We start from the raw sequence: 20,948 nt of genomic DNA, 5'->3' as shown, positions 1-20,948 counted from the left end.
AAACAAAAAGGCATTTAAACAATTAAAAAATTTATCACTTAGAATCTTGAATTCAGTTTTTGGTAGTCGACCAAAGTGATAAATTTTTTTTAAAATTCTGATCGTTCAGATGAAGAACACCTGGAAAGATCAGCACTTACTGCTTCGCAACTCAAACGGCGAATTGAACGAATTGACCAATCAAGAGAAGGATTGAAAATTGTCCCTAAGGGTCAGAACAAATGAGACTTAAGTCCCCTATTCAAGCAACAGGTGGAATCAGCGAAGGATCGGGTCAGAGCACGAGCGCTAAAAGAACTACTAGAGGCGAATGCCAGATGGAACCAGACTAGAAGGGACACATCTGCCAATGAATTCAGGCGCATTGTTGACGAAACAAACACCATAAACCCGGAGCCACGCAAAGGGTTGTTATATTCTTGGAAGCGCGGGTTCATTGAAGACAAGCCAGAGGACATTGTAAGTCAGAACCAGTGGTCCCCCATACTGCTACGAAAGGACGAAGGGCGCAGAAGTGGCAAGGCACTAACAAACCCCTTAAAGGGAAAAGTGACCTCAGAAACACCGTCCACAGTCAAGACAGCTGCGGGGGCAGTCTACCGGAAAAGCGATATTGCCAAGGCTAAGGTCAATGTGCAAGACGCAGCGGCTCAACGTCGATCTCCGACAGGGGAAGAACCCAAAAAGAAACAATTCTGGATACGTTTTATAGTAGAGACTTAACACCAGCGGATTGGAAAAAAATGGCAGATCAAGTGCTAGAAAGGGGAGTCAGTTCCATTATAATACAACAACGGATTACACTTCCGCCGAACTTCAAGATCAAATTACAATTAGTCTTTAATTTTTTAAAGTCTTCTCTTCTACGTAGCCTCTCTGCAGATCAACAGCTATGAGAGAATACTTAATCTGTATCTTTCATCTTCTATTTACAGTAGATCAAATTGTGTCCATTGTTATATAAAAAAACTGCAGCACCTTACAATTCTTCTCAATTCTCTCCTTTAGTCATTTCGCCGAAAAATTATTTCTTTATAATCCGTTATTTTTTTCTGAGGAGTCATATGAGGTCGGTTGTATCCAGAAAGATATGTTTTGTCCGAATTCTGACTTTTTCAACTCCTTTGTCTAATTTTTCTTCCACATCATGATGCTGCCCTCCTGTCCTCCCAGGGACAGCAGAGTCCGGCTGTCTGGCATGAATCATGATCTTAACAAGGCCGCGTTAGAAGCATATCGTATCAAATTGGCAACATTTAAACCCGACACGAAAAATTCAGTGGAATCGAAATTTGGCCTTCTGGAAAAGCATTTATTAAAAAGAAAATTAGGGAGCGAAGCATTGGACATCAATCGGTCCTGGAAGGCGGAGTGGCGGGTTCCACTCCAATTTGGCGAAGAACATGACGAGAAAGACGGAAAATGAAAAATTTCAATCAATAGAAACTTTTGATCCCAAACTTATCAAACGGAGTACTAAAACTCATTTTTATTATTAAATTTTATAACATAGTATAAAATTTATTTGTCGACCGGGGAATGTGGTACAGCAACTGCAACTGCATTTGCAGTAACAGTACTGTAGCCTTGGTATCATGTTCATATTGTTATCTATAACTATGATATTGTTTTTAATTTTGTCAAGGTCAACCGTGTGACCTTTGTTCAAAATAAGAGACTCCGTTCTTTCTACTGTAGCAACAGCACATAGTTAGCCACAGAACTCAGGCTATAGAGAAAAGATGGTTTCGATATTTAATTAAACTCTTTGAAGCCAACATCGTTTTCCTTATTAAATCTACGAGGTTCTATCCAGTAGCACAATGGCAAACGTATGAAAAATATACCAAAAACAAAGCCGGTGAGAAATGAGGTACCAACCTTTAAGTCTAATACACTATGCAGGTACTAACATAAGGCTTCAGCTAAGATCCAAATTGTTCACCTAAGTCAAACTGTGTGATCAGTGTGATGCACCAATATATTTTTTACATATGAACAAGAAATGACATGTTCCATATGATATAAATTAAATAAATAAGATATAAACATAAAAAAACCACACCAAGCATAAATACTCCGCTTTCTTTGTAAGTCGGAACAAAAAGCGTAGAATCAGGTTGCAAATAGCAAAGTTGCTTACGGGAAAAAGTCTAGTTCCTGATTAAAAGTCACTTATTCCCACAAGAAAAAATACCAACCTCTCTGTATATCACCATAACTCAACTATTACAAACACGCCGATTTAGCTTAGAACGAAAACAGTCAAATCAATTTGTGAATTAACAACTGATAAAAATTCAATTAAAATTTTACAACTTATCGCAATTTAAGGCCTGAAATTATCATGCACCATTGAAGCCGGAACTTAGTTGCATTTTAAACCGGCTGTTGAGCCCGTCAATTCAATCGTGTCGTATGGTATAATACAGTTTAATCTGATTGGACGCGTTTTGACCGGCGCAACTAGCAATTTCTTAACGTTAAAAATATGATGATAGTAAATGGTGTATTTCTGATACTCAAAACTAAATTTTTTAGTAAAAATATCACAACAATGCGAACCCACAGCTGTAAGTAACCACTTCACACTGAGCAAGATTTGACAGGGATGACATAAAGTTTAGGAAGAACATGAAGCACGTCACAGATATAACATAACCATTTCATTTTCAGACAATTTATGTAGTTTACTAGGTCCATACATGATGGAAATAAGCTGTGCAAACTCATAAAAGGAGTCAAAACTATGAGAACTTATACACCACAACTGTTAAATTCCTTTAATAGGGCCATAGCTTAAAAATAACACACCAAGCACACATTGTTCATTAAAGCTTCACTCAGTTTTAAGTTTAGTAGAAATTCAAAACATTAATTCCAATTCTAGTAAAAACGAGAGTTAATAAATAGAAGGCTCACTCGCACACAAGCCTTAGATTAATTTATTCTGTAAATTAAATGCTGCAATAGTAAATAGGTCATGCTAGGCTGAAAAATAATACTTCTAATAGAATTTTCAGGGCCACTAATTTCAAGGGCTCATGCGTTTAATTTTAAATTAAAGCTCAGTTTATCTAGATTTTGTCAACTAGGGGCAACTACTTCGCTTTTGTGTCGCATATAAACAGTGAAAACAAATCAAAAAGCATTCATTTTTAGTGTACGGACAAGATGCTATGGTACCAGTTGCTTTCCTTTCATAGTCTAGGTTTAGTTTTTTCTATTTGTTAAATTCATTGGAACATCAGAGTGAAATATAGTTGGAAACATTTCACGGAAAAGCAAGCGATCAGTTCCATTATTTTGCTTAATAATACAACAACGGATTACACTTCCGTCGAACTTCAAGATCAAATTACAACTAGTCTTTAATTTTTTAAAGTCTTCTCTTCTACGTAGCCTCTCTGCAGATCAACAGCTATGAGAGAATACTTAATCTGTATCTTCCATCTTCTATTTACAGTAGATCAAATTGTGTCCATTGTTGTTTAAAAACTGCAGCACCTTAAAATTCTTCTAACTTCTCTCCATTTCTCATTTCGCCGAAAAATTATTTCTTTTTAATCCGTTATTTTTTTTCTGAGGAGTCATATGAGGTCGGTTGTATCCAGAAAGTTATGTTCCGTCCGAATTCTGACTTTTTTCAACTCCTTTATCCTCTCCTTTGTCTAATCTATCTTCCACATCATGATGCTGCAGTCCTGTCCTCCCAGGGACAGCAGAGTCCGGCTGTCTGGCATGAATCTGACCCGGGTCACGTGGCTGCTGTGTGCATTGCCCACTTTGCACTGCGACTTGGGAGTGTAGCACGGGTAGTTGTATAGTTTCACTTTACCAAAGTCGTCTGCAGATGCGACGAAGTTCAAGTCAGGCGATCTATCGCAGCCGTTGATGTCACTTCCGTCCGCTCCCTCGGGCCAGATGCCTGTAGATAACCGAAAGAAAAAAATAAAAACCAAAATATATTTAAGTGAAATCTATAGGCATCACATATAGGGGAGATCACTAAAACAGTTCGTTCGCTTATTTCTCAATTTCAGAATTGGAGGGGTCGTTTTTTGAAAATTGAACAAGTCCAAAAATAGGTCAAAATGACGAATAATGGACGTTTCACAACTCTGTAGCGGATTCCTCAAAAAATATCGTAGAGTCCAACGATGCAGGGGATAGCCCAAAACTTATCTTTCGATTGAACCCTCAACCTAAAATTTGCCACGGTAGTTGCCGAAAAAATCTCCAAAAATGGTCAAATTTCAAAAATAAATTTTCTAAGTCTAAAACGCTTTTTCTACAGTAACTAGGGCGCAGCTAGGGCGGATCCATTCAAACCAGCGACCTCAAAATTTGGAGTCTCACGCCCTGAGCTCTCGGCCACGAACGCTTAGCAATCGCCAAACACCAGTCACAAATAAAGCAGCTACATATGCTATTAAATTGACAATGCCATACAGCAAAAGTGGCACCATATACGAATAGACACAATTTTGCATGCAATAATTTGGAAAGCATTAAGCCAAATTATGTATGAAATAAGCATTTCAAAAAACTGCAAGATATATTGAGTTAAAAAATTTCTCAAATCCAGTTTTTATCATTGTCATGTTGTTTGAAACAAATAACTTTTTTCGGTTCAACTGATGATTTAAAAATGCATCAACTGTGTTAACCTATCAATAATCGAAAATCAAAGCGCATGCTATCAAAAATCCTTAAAGGTGCCACCAAAAATGACATCAATAGCAGCGACCTAGGTTGGAAGAACTAGAATAGTCGTACCATTACTCTACGCTCACAAAAGCTCGAAAGTGTAAAAAACGGTTGAGACTTCAAAAATTGTTTATTTTCTTTTCGAAAACTCAGTTGTACTGCATCTGCAGAAAAAATTCACACAATATATTCTCTCGATTAAACCTTAATCTCAGATTCGGTAGAGTTGGTTCCAAAAAACTCAAAAAATTTCAAGAAATGAACATTTTCTCAAGCCGTTATTTTTTCTACAAAAAAAATCGTAGTCGATAATGCAGCGGATATCCCCATAACCTGTTCTTTCGATTGAACGCGCAATCTCAGATTTGGAAGAGTAGTTTTCGAGAACATGAAAAAATCTAAGAAAGAAAAATTTGTAAAAAAAAATCCCCCCATCGAAATTTTTCCAAGGTTCCATTGGTTCTTTTCTTGAACACGTCTCAATAAAAATTCAAATCTCATATATATCATAATATCTGTTTTTATCAAATAGGTATTTGGATAAGAAACTACGAGCTATGATAACTCTATATATATTGAAAACAAAACTAAGCTCGTAGATCAAAAAATTTCAACACAGAGGCGAAGCTGCACTTCGCAAACACTAGCCAGAAAACGACGAAAAAAATAGCCGTAAAAATTAAATAAGAAAAAAGTTTAAATATGCCTTGAAAATGAAAACTTTTGCTGTGGCTTACTTGAACCTACGACGATGAGACTTGTATTCCCACGTCCTCGGATACGCGCCACGTGCCCTTGAAAATTTTCTAACACAAGCCACCAACTAAGCAGCTACATATGGCAAAAAATTGCCGTAAAAATAGCCGTAAAAGTCCCCCGAAAGTTTCACCAATATTTGTGACTAAGGTTTAAAAAAGAAGTCGTGTATAACGCTACGTTTGCTTGTGTAAATAACACCTACCTATCATGTTGTATCCGAGAGTGCAAGTACCAGTCGCCCACTCGACATCCTTCATAGTCTGCACATCCGTGTTCTGCTTGCACGTAGCTGCACTCCAGAACAACACCTCATAGTCACCGGAATTGCTCCTCAGGAATTGACTGTCAGCAGACCAGTCCACGTGTGTAACGAAGCTAGTATGTCCAATGCATTTGCCCATTTTAGAGTACTTGCGTGCATTCTCTCCCACTCTGTACACGTAGATTCCGTTGTCATGGCTGCCAATGGCCATCATGGATCCATCTAAAACAAATAAAACTGCTGGGTAAAGTAATTGTTTACATGCTTAATTTTCATTTTGGTGACGCGTGTCAATCATGAACATGCATTTTGAAACATCGTAAGTTTTTTCATTGCGTTTCTGAAAATAAAGTCCAATTGTTCCGACTTTCGAAGAAAACGGAATATGTATGCTTGGGGTGTTTTTTATTCAGTCAGTTTTCGGAGATCGAACTAGTTTTTAACAAAAAACTTTTTTGCCCAATTGAAGATATCGACTCCCTAAAATCAACTTTAAGAAATATATCTTATCTCTGATCATTTTTGTTAAGTTTTAGTTTGATAATTGCCAGTTTGACCATGCTCTGGACTAATTTATGCTACTTCGAAGATTTTATCCATAATCATGGAAGCGTAACGTAAGTTATTTATGCGTGGCGAATTATCCCGCATAGCAAAACCGTTCCAAACTGAATTGAGGCCCGCTCATCGGTCGTATTAATTTCGTACGACTCAAATTTTCACGCGTGATCCTTGATTTAGTCCAAAACTTATATTCGTAAATATTCAGATTTGAGTGCGAACAATTATTAAGACTTTTCCTGAAAAAAAGCATCAAAAACACGGCCTAAATAAGTCATAAATCACTTCGCTCATTAACGCTTGGAATGTTTTTTTGCTAACCTGGTGAGTAAGCCACGCAATCATACTGCTCCTTTGAGTCCGGGTGAAGAGTGAGGATCTCCTGGGAGTCCAAGTCCATTGCAAACCACTTGCCCTCCACAGTCCCGAACAGAGCCACATTCTCTGTAGGGTGGAAGGAGGCACACATCAGCTGGTACTCCACCAGTTTGGTCCAGATAGGCTGCCTCGTATTTGTGTCCCAGAGCACTATCAATTTATCCATACCACAAGTCAGGAATTTCGGCTCCGTCGGGTGAACAGCAGCACCCCATAGCTCATCAAAATGACTGCTGATGAGTGACTTGAACGCCTGTGGCTCCTCAGAAGCGAATGGTCCTTCCAATATACAGTTCCTAGTAGTGCCTACGAACACTTTCCCTCCATCTCCTGAGGTTGCCAGTTGGCGGATGCCTCCGATATTCTCTGGAAGATGAGTCAGATCTCTCACTTTGGAGAGGGATCCTACGTCGAATAGGGAGACTGTGAGGTCTTTGGAGCCTCCAGTGATTACGCAGTTGTTAGCTACCGAGCACATGGCAAATATTGGTCCATCATGAGCGTTTTCGACCGCTTCTTTCACTTTGTTGTCATCTGAAAAGCAACCCAACAACTAGCATTATGGCTCATTAATCATTTTATCTATCACTTAAATGATTTATGAATTAAATCAGCTCACTTATGCTAAGGGTAACATATTTTACAGATTGCATGTTTTTGCGATGTTTCTGACTGACCAAATAACAATTTTTACTTAAATCTCAAAGGTGTGTCAAATTCTCTTGGTCTATTTAACACATCAGCTGCAATTCATACTGATTAAACTTTAACGATCAACAACTTTCATAACATGACTTCGACTTTTTGAAGCCGTTGCATTTAGAACTGGCAAAGACCAACTACTAACCGCAACTCCACACGTATATGTTTCCATTCGAGTCTCCCGTCAGGACCTGTTCGTTCTCTGCAAACGCACAACACGTCACAAACTTGGGCTTCTCATTCTTCTCGAAAACTCCCGTCTTCTTGTTCAGCTTCTCCTCCGAGAAACTCCAGAAGAAGACTGCACTCTTGCCGCACATGATGAGACTGTTCATTCTGGCGGGGTGCCACTCCATCACACTCACTGGGTCCTGGGATCCCTTGTGCTCTGTGATCTTCTTCTCACTCTTCCACTCCCACACTGTAACCACGTGCTCATTCGACTCATCTACTGCACACAGAAGATCACCGCCGTCCTGAAACAGAACAAAGCATCAAGATGGTCTTTGAAAAAATATTGCAAAGTTCACACAATCCCTACATTTTTAGTTTCCCAACCACCATAATTTGTGGTTTGATTCGAGTCAAACAAATTTTAAAATAAACTGAAATACCGCTCAGTAATAAACACCGTACGATTGAACAGTTTATCAATTCAAACCCACTGCACTCGACAACTATGGCAAGAGTCCTTTTGTTTGAACTAGCCTCGTTTTTTTTCGAAACGGTTTCCTTGCCGACCGTGCTTCTCACTTCTGGTTGTAAAATTTTGCATCAATATTTGGCCGATTAAGCCAAAATTATTTTAAGTCACACATGTTTGTTACAGGTAAACATTTGAGCGAGTTAGTTTAGAAAAATAAAACCCGTAGCATACCTGAAGCGCTTGCATGCACAAACAATTTAAGCTTCCAAAAAGTGCCCAAAAGCGCTTATTTACTACCTAGAAATTTGACTGCTGCGCAGAATATTTTGGCAAATGTGGTAATCTTCTGCTTCGTCTAATGACTGGCTTAAAAATTCCGAAAACCGCCCGTCTTCTTTCTAAACAATACTGCACATGCCACATCGCATGCACTGAATCCTGAATGCAGCGACTAGACTATTTCACTCCTTTTACAAAATGGTGACATTGTCTACTGAAACCCAGAGAACAATGATCATCATCTTAAGTTGAGGATACTTACGGCCTTTGAGAATGAGAGACAGCACACTCCACGGCCGAACACACCCTCTCCCAGCACATGCATGGTCTGGAGTGTTGAAGAATTCCACACACGAACATGGGGCTGAAGAAAGAGTCACATCATCAGTGTATAATCATATTAGAGAACATGGCTGGGCTGGAATAAGAAACGATAGCTAATTCTGGCAACTTACTTTTCCGTCTACTTCTGCGTGGCCAGCAACTTGTCCAGAAGCCACGGTCACCTTGTCCGGATGCAGGGCAATGCTGAAAAGCAATCAACATATATTGTTCAACCAGAATACAAATGAAAAGATCGAGACATTTTAAAGATAAACTCATGTAAAACAGAGCTTTTAGATACTTCATTTTACATGATCTTGGCATGTTATGAGACAACTAACATCTATAAAATGAATTTAGCAGCATATTTCAGGTAAACGATCGAACTGCTTTAACTGCTGTTCTAGTTTGGATTTTTTATCTCTCAAATATGCTCGGATAATCGCATGAAATCCCATCATTTGTTATTCGAATAAAAGCTAAATAGTTCCATTATTAAACTTGAATGCGAACACAATGGATGGAAATAAGAAATTTTCACATCTCTTCAATGGTATTGGGAGGTTGCTTTTGCATCTTCTAAGATATAAGCTACCTCTTAATGTCGTCTGTGTGTTCCTGGTAGAACCTCTGTACTCCAGTTTCTGTGTTGTACATTATTGCAGTGGCAGCTGCAAAGTAACACAATTCTCCCGAGCCCAACACTAGAATGTTGTTCCTGCAATCTTTTCCTCTGTATCCGAACACCCATTGAAGAGTCAAGTTCTCGCCCGGTTCTTTGCCAACATCATTCACTCTTCCATACTTCTGTTCCGAAGGCGCATACATAGTCACTGCTCTCCCTTTTAGATACATCTTCGCCAATCCTTCGCCTACACAAGAGGATTAGCTCAAATACACATGACACTGAAGGTTTTTGAACACTCCCACAAGCAACTTCCGATGCACAAACAAACACCAACAGACTAAGAAAAACGGAACCAAACAATACGAACCCTGTCCAAGTGAACTGTGAATAAGGTAAAGTTTGATCATTTCACCGGTAGAATTAAGAACCCCTTTGGGAAATCTCACCAATGACCTCAAGTTTATCAATTTTGTCTTAATACCTTGGAGGTCTCCGCTCAATTCAATTCATGAGATCATGTTTTCTCGATGTCACAGTCATAAAGTAATAAGTCATATATCGCACTTCGCTTACTCAATAAAACAAGAAAGGAGAAAGAATAAAGATACCCATTAGCCTTTTCCTTTAACAAGGAGAGAGAGAGAAAAAAAGAAAAGTATTAGAAATTAAGGAATACATAGTCTAAATAGGAATAAGTAGAGATGCAATTTACTAACCAATGTCCACTTTATAGCGCAGAGATACTACATAGAAAAACAGCACTCACTGATTCATCAGTAGACCAAAGGAGACAAATAATTAATATCGAGTCATCAATATATTTCACTTCAGACAATTCCTGTCACGAATTTCATTTCCGCTGTCTACTTTGACAGCTACACCCTATGTACGACATACAAAAACCTGTTTTGAACAAGAGATGAATACTTAACTTCCAACATGAAGTTACTATATCTTTGTCCTGAAAATTTCACTCATTTTGTTAACCCTCGACTGAAACTAAAAATCACGTTTGATATACGTTTGGCTTTTCTGGTAATACGTTTGGCATTTTCCAAAAAGGCAATCCAATAAAGAGACCCATATCCATGGTGTTCGGTACTCACTTTAGAGACCTTCTGATAATTCTATTCCAATTTGTACTCAAAAATGACCATTACAAAAAAACTTTCAATGCGCAAGAAAACTTCACAAGCAAAAGCGATTTCATGATGCAAAACCGTTCACGATGCAAAAGCGATGAAATTTTGAAGCTTAATGAAAAATTCTTCAGCTCATTTTAAAGAACTAGAAACTATAACAAATTGGTAAATATAAGCTGAAACGGGAAACTATACTTTTCGACAGACGCGCTTTACCGACTGAGACATAAAAATGTCATTGATATTCGACGTCCAAATACACGAAAACAAATGATGATCTGTACATGAAGTAAGCCAAAGGTATTACAGTTAGAATTCAAAGGTGGTTTTGATTGCACTGTGCTATGCTGTGCTAGCTAGTGTAACCAACATCAACAATCTAATCTCTACTGAATGGACTCACTTCGTTCGATGGACACTTCTTTGGCGCCTATTTTCTTCGAAGTGCCTCTAGCACTGGAGGGCGCATGACTAGAGGAGGTTGTATTCAGGTTCTCCGCTGAGCTTAAGTTTGCTCGTTTGCTTGATCCCAGAGTGCTTCTGGGTGTAGCGGTCCCCGTGTTGTGTCGAGCACCTGCAGCTGGAGTGTGGGCGGGTGCTGGCTTATTCGGGAGCGCCGTTGTTCGAGCAGACCCTGCAAACACCATCAATAGACATCACTATTGCTGAGAAAAATATTTAACTGTTAGGTTGCAGTATCTATGATGATGGAATGTTCATTTTTAAGCAATAACTAACCCCTCTAGGGGCTTAGGAAATTAGACAAACAGCAAATTAGACCCCCTCCAGATAGACCAAGTCAAGATCTTCCACCCCAGCATTTAATTCGTATTAAGTTTGCTAAGCGCTGCATGAAAATGCTCAATTCTGATTAGCTAAATATTCCCAACTGGAACCAAGCTAACATCCTCTCCTCCCCCCAAACGGCTTTAGCGTCGGTTAATTCATTATTATAACTGTTTCAGATACTGCAGCCATATTAGAATTTCTACATAGTTTTAGACACGCTTGAATCAAGGTCTAATCTAAAATCACAGGAAAGCTGAGATGCGACGCGGGATAAAAATCACTCTAAGGCTAGAAACCAAGAGGAATTTTGTGGACCACACGAATGAGGAAGAAAGGAAAGGAGCACAGAATATAAACCAATACCCGACTATAAATGTTCTAAAACGAAAATAAGCCTTAACAAATGCCCAAACAGTGTTGTCCCTTCGGCCCAAGTGTAATAATCATTGACAGATAGCACTTATGGCTGGTTACCGGACATTCGCCGGCGGTTTTGGTAGCTTGGAGTAGTGGTATGATGCTGGGACGACGGGGATTGTCGCGACAGTCCGACATTGTTGAGCGACTGTGTAGACTCCGAGAAACGATGTATGTTTGAAATGTATTTGCAACAGTCGCTCCAATTACTCCCGTTAACTGTTCACAAAGGTCCAATACTTTCATTCAATTGATGTGACTTTCAACAAATTAAGTGCAATTTATGTTCAGATGGTTATTTACTTTCATCTTGATTAGCGAGTGCTTTTGACCTTTGATAGAAAAATTTCACAAAAAAGCTGCACCTTGAAAGCATGAAATGTTTGCAAACATGAAAAACACTTTGAAAATAAACAACACTGTAAAAAATTAACAAGACGACTCTTATCAGCGCACAACCTTGAACATTCCGACTTCGGTTTGACGAGTCTCAACTAACCCATAGTATATGCCAATATAGAAGTCAAATTCTGAACGTTTTTCATTTTTCCCTCCATACGCTGTCAGCATAAGGTGATTTCAAGTCTATTAACGCAATACTTAGACCAATATTCTTGCCTCAATTCAATTTGGAATAATATTTGAGCCTGGTTATTCCGTCTACCAGACTAAGCGTTAAAACAACTACGCGCATTAACTTTCTAAACTAGCCAAAAATGCCATTTTTAAACAATGATAGCCGGCTGCTGCTAGTAGCACAGGAAGTTCCAGCCATAATAAAAAAGAAAGCCTATAACTTCGATAGTAATGGTAAATTAGGTACATTTGACAAAATAAAAATAAAAAGGGAAAGCCGGTTGCTGTGCAAGTAGCACAGAATGTTCAGGCCATATTCTTAAAAAATACGTTCTCAAATTTCATCTCATGTTTTCTTTTTCAAAATAATGTTTTTTTATGCACGGTGTGATGAAAGGAACTGACTAAAACTGAAATTTAGGCATATTCGACAGTCACAGTAAAACAAGCAAATCAGACAACGGTTTCTGTCTAAAAATGACTGAAAAAAAATTGAAGGAATAGTTTTGAATTTTTTTATTCCGAAAATGGCGCTTTAAACACTTAAAACAAATTTAACTGGAGTTCAACTGAAATTTCGCAGCTTAGCTTTCTACAATAAGCATGCAAGTGAAATTTCAAACCAGTTTTTCTCGACACTGGGAAAACTTGTTGAAAAATTTTAAATGTCGTTCAAATTAGGATTGAAAGGTCTATAATATAAAAAAAATCGCTCCCTCCATTACGAAGATTTTTTGCGGTAATGCTTTTGGTTGCAAAACAAAACAAACATGCCCGCTCACCTTTTTCGCTCAAAAACTAGCTGGTAGCAATGACTGTTTGTGTCAACCGACTTTGAGAGGAAATAAGAAAAATTAAAACACACCCGAAAAACAAAAATAATAACTTTATGGAAAAAGAATAGCACCAATACCAATCAGACTGTATAAAAAATCCACTTCGCGCCACTCGCGATTATCACACAATTACAGCCTTGTAGTGTACCAAAAATGAGGTTGAGCCATTAACATAGCCAACAGACAGTTGGAAAAGAGCCAATGAGCGCAAGTAAACATTAAAAAAGTTGGAACTTTCGCTCTTGTAACTATTTCGCTGTGAAATCTGATAATTTCTGAAAAGCTACATCAATAAATTTGTCTCGAATGATGATCAACTTGATGAAAAAATGTCGAAACACATTCGCAAGCGTTGAATAAACATTCAGAAAAGTTAATCAAGCGACAACTAAGGGTAAACGTCAGTTAAACCGAAAAAATTGTTGTAACGAAAAAATTTGAGCTATTAAATTTTGAAAATTGCCTTCGAGAAACACGAAGATTTTAAAAATTTATTTTGCCTTCAAAGAGCGCAAAATTAGGTGAAGAAAAACATATAATAAAGGCCGAATATGCCGTATGAACCTTTCAACCTTTTAAGATGACCGAGAAAAAAGAAAGCAAATTTTACAAAATCAGGGTAGGTAAATTTAAATATAACAGGAATGAATAACTTTCAAGTATGGTGAAAATAATTCAAGTCCAAAAAAGTCCACATTGTGGCAACCAAGCCGACAAAAATATTCAGTCAAAAATGTGACTTACAGCGGGAACTAAGCCTTCGATTTAATTTTCCATGCTGCAAGCAAGCAGACGCAAATTGAGCCGAAAACAACTTGCAATAAAAAACTACTGTTGTCGTAATAAAAAACTAAGATTTAAGACTCAAATTTTTTCACTATAAATTTTGACCTTTAAACGACGGAATATAAGATGACTCAGCCGTAAAAAAAACCAAAATTATTTGACCGAAAAAAAATTTAAAACGAAACTTATTCAAATTTAGAGTTGTTCAATTAACAATTTACGAATTTTAATTATAGCCAAAAAAAAAACATTTTATAAATCCCATGCTTTGAAAATTAGGTCGACAAAACAAATGGATAAATAAAAAAAGAGAACTCCAAATTTCCCATCAAACGGGTTTCGAACTCAGACCTTATGTTCCAAAAGCATGCGCTTTACCACTAGACAAAGTTCCCGATTACAAGTCAAATACTTTGAAGTGGAATAATTTGATTCGTGTTAGGAATTATTGGGAAAATTTTGCTTGCTTCAATTCAAACTGGAATAGTATTGAGTGCGATTCATTCGCAGTGCTTAGAAACTATTTTTTTTCATTGGAAGTCAGGGAAGGGAGTCAATATTTTTTGATGTATAAATTTATCCGTTGAAAATCACAGTTTCAATCCATTGAACTCACTGTTTCAAAGACCGGAATTTGTCTAACTCAGAACAACCCTCTCTAGTCAGATCAGAAAGGAACACAAATATGCTGTCACTTTTTCGAAAATTGGAACAACCAAACAACCATTAATGAAAAATACAATTTGAGTCTAGTCTAGATCGAAATTATTATTACTAATTAGATTGCCTCAATCCATTTTGGATTTATTTTTTGAACGCGTTGGAACTTTGATTAATTCACTGCGCTCTCGCTAAATTAAGTCTGGTGATTCCTAACTTTCAATCACTAAAAAATTAGGAAAATGCTAGCAATTAAAGGCACCTTTCGAGCTCAGGGTCTAGATGGTTTCAAAGCTGCATCACACATGCCCCTCAAAAAAATTTAATTCCGAAAAATGTGAACTAATATGTGGGACTTTTATCGGAAAAGAGCGGTCTGTATTTGCGTGTGTAATCAACTGCAGCCATATCCTAGCTCGGCTTGGTCGACTAAGTAAGTTTTGTTCAGGGGATAATTAAAACTCAACTTTCAACGGAAACAAAAACCAGCCGTGATTTTTCACCGTCCCTTTTTGAGAATTCTGAGCGACTTATTGCCTACCGCAAAATACGTCAAAATTTTGTATCGCAATAGCAAAGATGAGAACATGCAAACTACCTGGTTTATGACTGGCTGTGGAACTTTTCGGAGCTGTGGAAACTGGTCGAGACTCTACCTCTTGAAGTCTACGGATCATCTGAAACACCACGACTAGCATAACAACCGTTTAAATGTTTACACTCCAAAACAGCGCACCAGAGCTTTTCGTAGCCATCAGCGACTCCTCGATATTGTACATATAACTGTTGAAAGATAAGCTTAGTGGTGCATATCACCTTACAGACTCTCCGCTTGGATTAAGATCATCTGGTGCCTGTTGTAAACAAAGTGAAATAGATTAAATTAAATAGATTACCTCTGCATATGCCGTTTTGAGACATAGGAGCTCGTCGGCCTGTTGGCTCACAAGCAACTCCAGTGCTGCGATTCTCTCAGCCTCACTCTTTCCTGCACCACTGGAAGTGGAATCCGAAATGCCCGATGGGCTCAGTCCATTCCCATTCCCATTCAATTGATGGGTTCCGTTGCCCAGATCTCCCATTCCGTTGTTGTTCAGATGGTTATTCGTGTCTAAATTTCAACAACACAATTACAACAAAACACCATAACATAACTTCCACCAATGTCACATCTGATCCGGTGATAACGTGTACGGTGTACCACAATCGTCAAATGAAACCATACGTGATTGCATCAAGCATTGTAAAGTGCAATTTAAGCTTAACATCTCAGTGCTGAAGCAGTTTGGGATAGTATAGTATGCGATGCGTAGTTGATACTTTCATACTCACAGTTCTCCTAGTTTGATCAATTGATGACATCTAGATACCAAAATAAATTTCAAAACAAATTGGTTGCCAAAATTATTGGTTGTTATTAATTTCAAAAAATGTGCCTCTATATATTATAGTAATATGTGACTAACAGTTATCGAATTAGGTCAATAAGACAGTGTAAAATTCAATGTGCATATTTCAACTGTCCCAATAAAACACCCAGGACGAATTCGTGTTTGGAGAAGTCTGGCCGAATGATAAGCAAACAATTAAGTGGGAACGTAATCTGCAAGGTTTATACTTCTAAGGAAACAAATATGTGTTTTGCAACACTTAGATTGCACCAATATGCACGTAGTAAAATTACAACCACATTGAAAGGATGTCCAGTGGGATTATCAGTCCACAAAAATTATACCAACATAAGTTTAACTTTGAGCATTCATAGAGAAAAAAACACATCGCTTGGTGTGCGCACTAACGGTGGTTTATAGCTGGTTAGTAAAATCTATATCCTAGTCAGATAATATTTCCAGTGTAATTTATTTACACTTCAGCATCTTTACTATTTATTTAATGCTGCCGAGGTCTTTTGACCCCGTCAAAGAATGAAACATTTAAAAAAAAGGTCTATGTTGAAATGAAGCTACTGCTTACTACACCACATTATCAATTCGTTCAGTACTAATTTAACTAATCCAGACAAAACAAATAAACTTTCGAAACAAAGTTAACAGAAAAACTACTGGAGACGAAAGTTCGCAATTCATTTAGCAAGTTTTGAACTAAAACTGAGTCAAACAGAGTTAGAAAATAGTCAATGAACGCAAGGAAACACGAAACAAAACAGACAACTTTCAAACTTCAAAGAAGAAAAAAATTATGGCCTTAAAACTTTTTGAATTTCTTCCATAAAAATTAACGCAATTTGAGACAGGTAAAAATTTTATTCCGCTGGGCTATCTAAAAACTCAAATCCACTTTCGAAACTAGAAGTCGATCACGTTTATTGTGCCCCTTAACTTTGGTTGTTATCGATAGTGGAGTTTGTCATCCTTTCAACAAAATGAATGAACTAAATTTAGAAAAAATCAAACCGCGATAAAAAAAAAATTGAGCGTGAACAAATTTTAGACTTTTAAGAACAAATTAAATTTTAAGATGCCAAAATAAATTTTAGAAACAAATTTATAAAAAAATCATCATGACCATATAAGTCTTCACTTCGTTCATCGATTCCCAGTTACACTACAACTACTGGGTCAATTTTGAATAATTGGTATCAAATGGACAGAAGTGGAGCTTTTTTGAAAAGTATGGCTGAAAACAATCTTGGTTTAATGTTTATGTACCATCTACGTGCAAAACGCATGTTGTAAATTTTAGAAGTGGATCACAGTGGCAAATCCACAAAATTACAATAACGAGAGTCTACGTATCAGGGCAAAAGCCTGCATGTTCTGACTGCTCTTTAGCGTTTATGAAATTTTTAAAACCTTTTATATTTTCAAAAAACGGATGAAATTGTCCAAAAAAATCCTCCACCACACACTATGTAAAATCTACTACGTTGTCTTCAGTGACTACTAATGTAATAAAACAAAGAAAACAAGCAAAACAAAGAAACTGTAAAAAATTAGATCTATCACATTTTTCAAATATTGCTCCCAATTCCTACTGAATCAAACTCAAAGGGAATTGAGCAATCGTATTTTGAGACCACATTTGAAAGCCTTGGGAGGACACTAACAGCATTCCACTATAGAGTTGCAATCTAAAATTTTTGAATAATATTGCAAAATCATAACAAAACGTCATATGTCGGAAACAGAAAAAAAATTTGAACAGTCACATTTGGCGGTAATATTTACAATCTATCGGAGTACCCTGACAGTCCCCAAATATAGTGTCTGTAATTTCAATATTGATGAAGTTTTTTTAAATCTCGGTTCTTTGAAATTTATCAAAAAAAGGGTTACAGCAAGTTGGAATAAAGCTTAACGATCGAGCTACAGAAACTAAGCCGACAAAAATAAACAGACGGACGATAATCCGAAAAAGCACAAAAACTCTAGTTTGCAAAAAAGGGCCCGGCCGGATTCGAACCGCAAATCTTCACCACATCAACCAGTTGTTTTATCTCTACGCCAGATGGTTGAGTGGATTTGAATTTATAATTACCAAGCGGTAACAAGGCCGAAAAAATATGAGCAGAAACCCTGTATGCCGAAAAGAAATTCTGAAAAATTCTCAACTTAAAAAAAAAAGGTTTTTCCCGTCAGAGCACACACACGCGCACAAAAACTTTTTATAGGACGTAACGACGCAATAAGAAGCCACTAAGTCGATATCATTAATTAGGCCGAAAGTTATTAACTCGACAAAAAAAAACGAGTGGAAATTTAACAAATCGAGCTGGTTAAATTACAACCAATGTGAAAATCAAATCGATTCACCCTGATTTTTATAATGCTAAAAATAATTGCAGTTAAAAATGTCTATAGCAGATGTGTGAACTAATTCGACAAAACATGAGCAGACAGATAATAGGCCGAACTTTTTTAACCGGAACAATTTCCGTTGAAAGAAACTGGTCCTGGTCAGATTCATAACCAGTACTTTTAGAGTCCCAGGCGCATTCGTTATCACTAGGCTAAGCGGGCATTATACACTAAAAATGTTGAATTCTTTATGAGCCAAGGTATCACCAGTTCAATGAGTCCTGTGGACCAGGTTGTTTACGGAAAAAAAGTAGTACCCATGTACCCTACACTGCGCAGCCATCCCTAACCCTCCCCAGCTTTTATCATAGCAACAGCCCAATGTTTGGCCCTAGTCTACAATTGGCCTATCAATCATAAACAATAAAATCGAAAAAACCTTCTTAAGCATTGCAATATACGAAATGGCTTAAACGTGCAAAAACTTTTCCGTTAAGCATGCAAAAAAATTAGGCTAAAAAGCATAAACATGGCGAGATATTGAAGTCTGTATTTAACTATAAATTCTCACTTCAAAACATGAGCAGACAACAAAAAGCCGAGAATTTGTTTGGATTAAACAGGTCCTCACCACAATCTTCACCACATCAACCAGTTGTTTTATCTCTACGCCAGATACGCCGGATGGTTGAGTGGATTTGAATTTATAATTACCAACGAAAAAATATGAGCAGAAACACTGTATGCCGAAAAGAAATTCAGAAAAATTCTCAACTTAAAAAAAAGGTTTTTCCCGTCAGAGCACACACAAGCGCACAAAAACTTTTTATAGGACGTAACGACGCAATAAGAAGCCACTAAGTCGATATCATTAATTAGGCCGACAGTTATTAACTCGACAAAAAAAACAAGTGAAAATTTAACAAAATAGCTTAAATGTGCAAAAACTTTTCCATTAAGCATGCAAAAAAATTACGCTAAAAAAGCATAAACATGGCGAGATATTGAAGTCTGTATTTAACTATAAATTCTCACTTCAAAACATGAGCAGACAAACAAAAAGCCGAGAATTTGTTTGGATTAAACAGGTCCTCGCCAGATTTACACCCAGACCCTCAGCCGTCCCAGGTGTAGACGTTATCTTAAGACTAAGTATGCCGTAGAAGCTAAGAAAATTGAACTCATTATCAATCAAGCTATCACATGATTCAAACTTAGAGAAGAAGCAGAGGTTCGCACCACTTGCTTTACAAAATTACAGGCAAAAGTTCGAAAGATAATCTTGCTCGTAAGAAAAAATATGCAATAAGTGATGAAATCGTCTGCTAGAAGCGAATTTTCAAGCATTTCTTTAGAAATCAGTCAACTGAAACATCAAAATGACTCCGGGTAAAACAACTCTTGGTTATTTATTTCTTGATAACTATAAGATTGTTATATACCTTTACTGGCTATAATCGATTGGTTGATTGAGGAGTGCTTTCTAGAGTGTTGAAGTATGTATGTATGTTGGATGTGTGGTCTAGGCTAGTGAATCTTCAACTCAGGGATGCGCTTTGTGATGTCAGTTTCAACCTTCGCTAGTGTCTGAGCTTAAGATTAGAAGTGAGTGTTACTAGTTGAATTGTCTCCTTTTAGCGAGCTCCTGATTATAATGGCTCTCTCAATTATACTGAACATTCATCAGTTTATTGTTTACATTAAACAAATATCATTTAACACTTTCACATTGACATTTAGAATAGCAATTGAATATTTAATATGCTCCAATTATGGTAACTAGTTAAGAATGACTAACATAGGCGAGTAGCACTATGTTACACTTACACACTTGTTGATTCTTTCCTGACGGTTAATTATTGAGCAAGGCACAGATCGATGGATAAATGAATCAATAACTTAACTGAGCATGTTGATTAATTAACTACATTTGGATGTCTAGTGAGAGTTGCACGAGCACTTAATAAATTTATGCATAAATTTAACTAGACTAAATAGGCGATATTGGAAACTAGATTAGTGGAACTCAAATATACGCAAATGGTTGTCCCTAATACACATAAAATTAAGTGGTATTTAATTCTTTTTAGTAGCAATAGTATACTTTCAAATAACAGTTAATGGAAGCCACGCAGTCAGTCTTATAGGTGATTTATGAATGTGAGTTCAATGAATACCAGTAACTGGTCAAATTTGGCTGAAACTCTCCTCTCTTTCTGTGTTCGGACGTGTATTTTGTTCGAGGTTCCCGTTTACTACCCCCATTGACGAGCAAGCTGATGTCCGTCTGGATAAGGCTTTCGGTGTCTGACAGGCTTCCATTTCTCCTTGGGTCAGGACCATATAGTTTTCACGAATCTTTGATCCGTGTTCCATAAATTCATTTCGATGCGCTGCTGCTACTGACAGAACCGGTTTTAGCTGTATGTTGCCGGCGTTGGACTTCAAGAAATTTGGAGTCAGTTTTCTGAAGATTGCAAACCGATGATACAGGTACATGATGAGTGCATGCAGGACAAGATTCCCCAAAAAGACTATTGCTGTCAGTGTAAGGGAGAGCCGTAATGGTACATACTGTTCCATTTTGTCCACAAGGCTAGGTTTGAGCAATCGCATATTGTGTGCTATGGGTTTTGCTATCTCGTTCAGCTGATCGACTTTTGTCAAATGTGGACTGTCTATGAGTTTCGCTTTAACTTCTCTGAGTAATTTTACTCCGGCGTCAGTTTTGGATT

The 20,948-nt window shown here is 37.4% G+C and overlaps 1 protein-coding gene across 4 annotated transcripts in view; it reads right to left on the bottom strand.

Annotated features, from left to right (window-relative positions):
- Positions 1-2,265: 2,265 nt before the first annotated feature.
- Positions 2,266-20,948, bottom strand: part of LOC134842571 (echinoderm microtubule-associated protein-like 2) — a 242,525-nt gene continuing 223,842 nt past the window's right edge. The window contains exons 3-15 of one of the 4 annotated variants that reach the window (XM_063858969.1): positions 15,788-15,817; positions 15,352-15,566; positions 15,054-15,132; positions 11,655-11,816; positions 10,795-11,025; positions 9,966-9,992; positions 9,217-9,493; positions 8,753-8,825; positions 8,560-8,661; positions 7,518-7,848; positions 6,614-7,204; positions 5,672-5,953; positions 2,266-3,928 (exon numbers count right to left, since the gene is read on the bottom strand). In XM_063858969.1, coding sequence (XP_063715039.1) covers positions 3,672-3,928; positions 5,672-5,953; positions 6,614-7,204; positions 7,518-7,848; positions 8,560-8,661; positions 8,753-8,825; positions 9,217-9,493; positions 9,966-9,992; positions 10,795-11,025; positions 11,655-11,816; positions 15,054-15,132; positions 15,352-15,537 — 2,598 coding nt within the window. In that variant the 5' untranslated portion in view covers positions 15,538-15,566; positions 15,788-15,817 and the 3' untranslated portion in view covers positions 2,266-3,671. The remainder of the gene's footprint in view (positions 3,929-5,671; positions 5,954-6,613; positions 7,205-7,517; positions 7,849-8,559; positions 8,662-8,752; positions 8,826-9,216; positions 9,494-9,965; positions 9,993-10,794; positions 11,026-11,654; positions 11,817-15,053; positions 15,133-15,351; positions 15,567-15,787; positions 15,818-20,948) is intronic. The other 3 variants (XM_063858967.1, XM_063858968.1, XM_063858971.1) reach the window with 3 other exon arrangements.

Source organism: Symsagittifera roscoffensis, chromosome 3, assembly GCF_963678635.1.
Source record: "Symsagittifera roscoffensis chromosome 3, txSymRosc1.1, whole genome shotgun sequence".
In the NCBI taxonomy this organism is placed as follows: domain Eukaryota; kingdom Metazoa; phylum Xenacoelomorpha; order Acoela; family Convolutidae; genus Symsagittifera; species Symsagittifera roscoffensis.
This window is presented reverse-complemented; position numbering and strand designations above follow the sequence as displayed.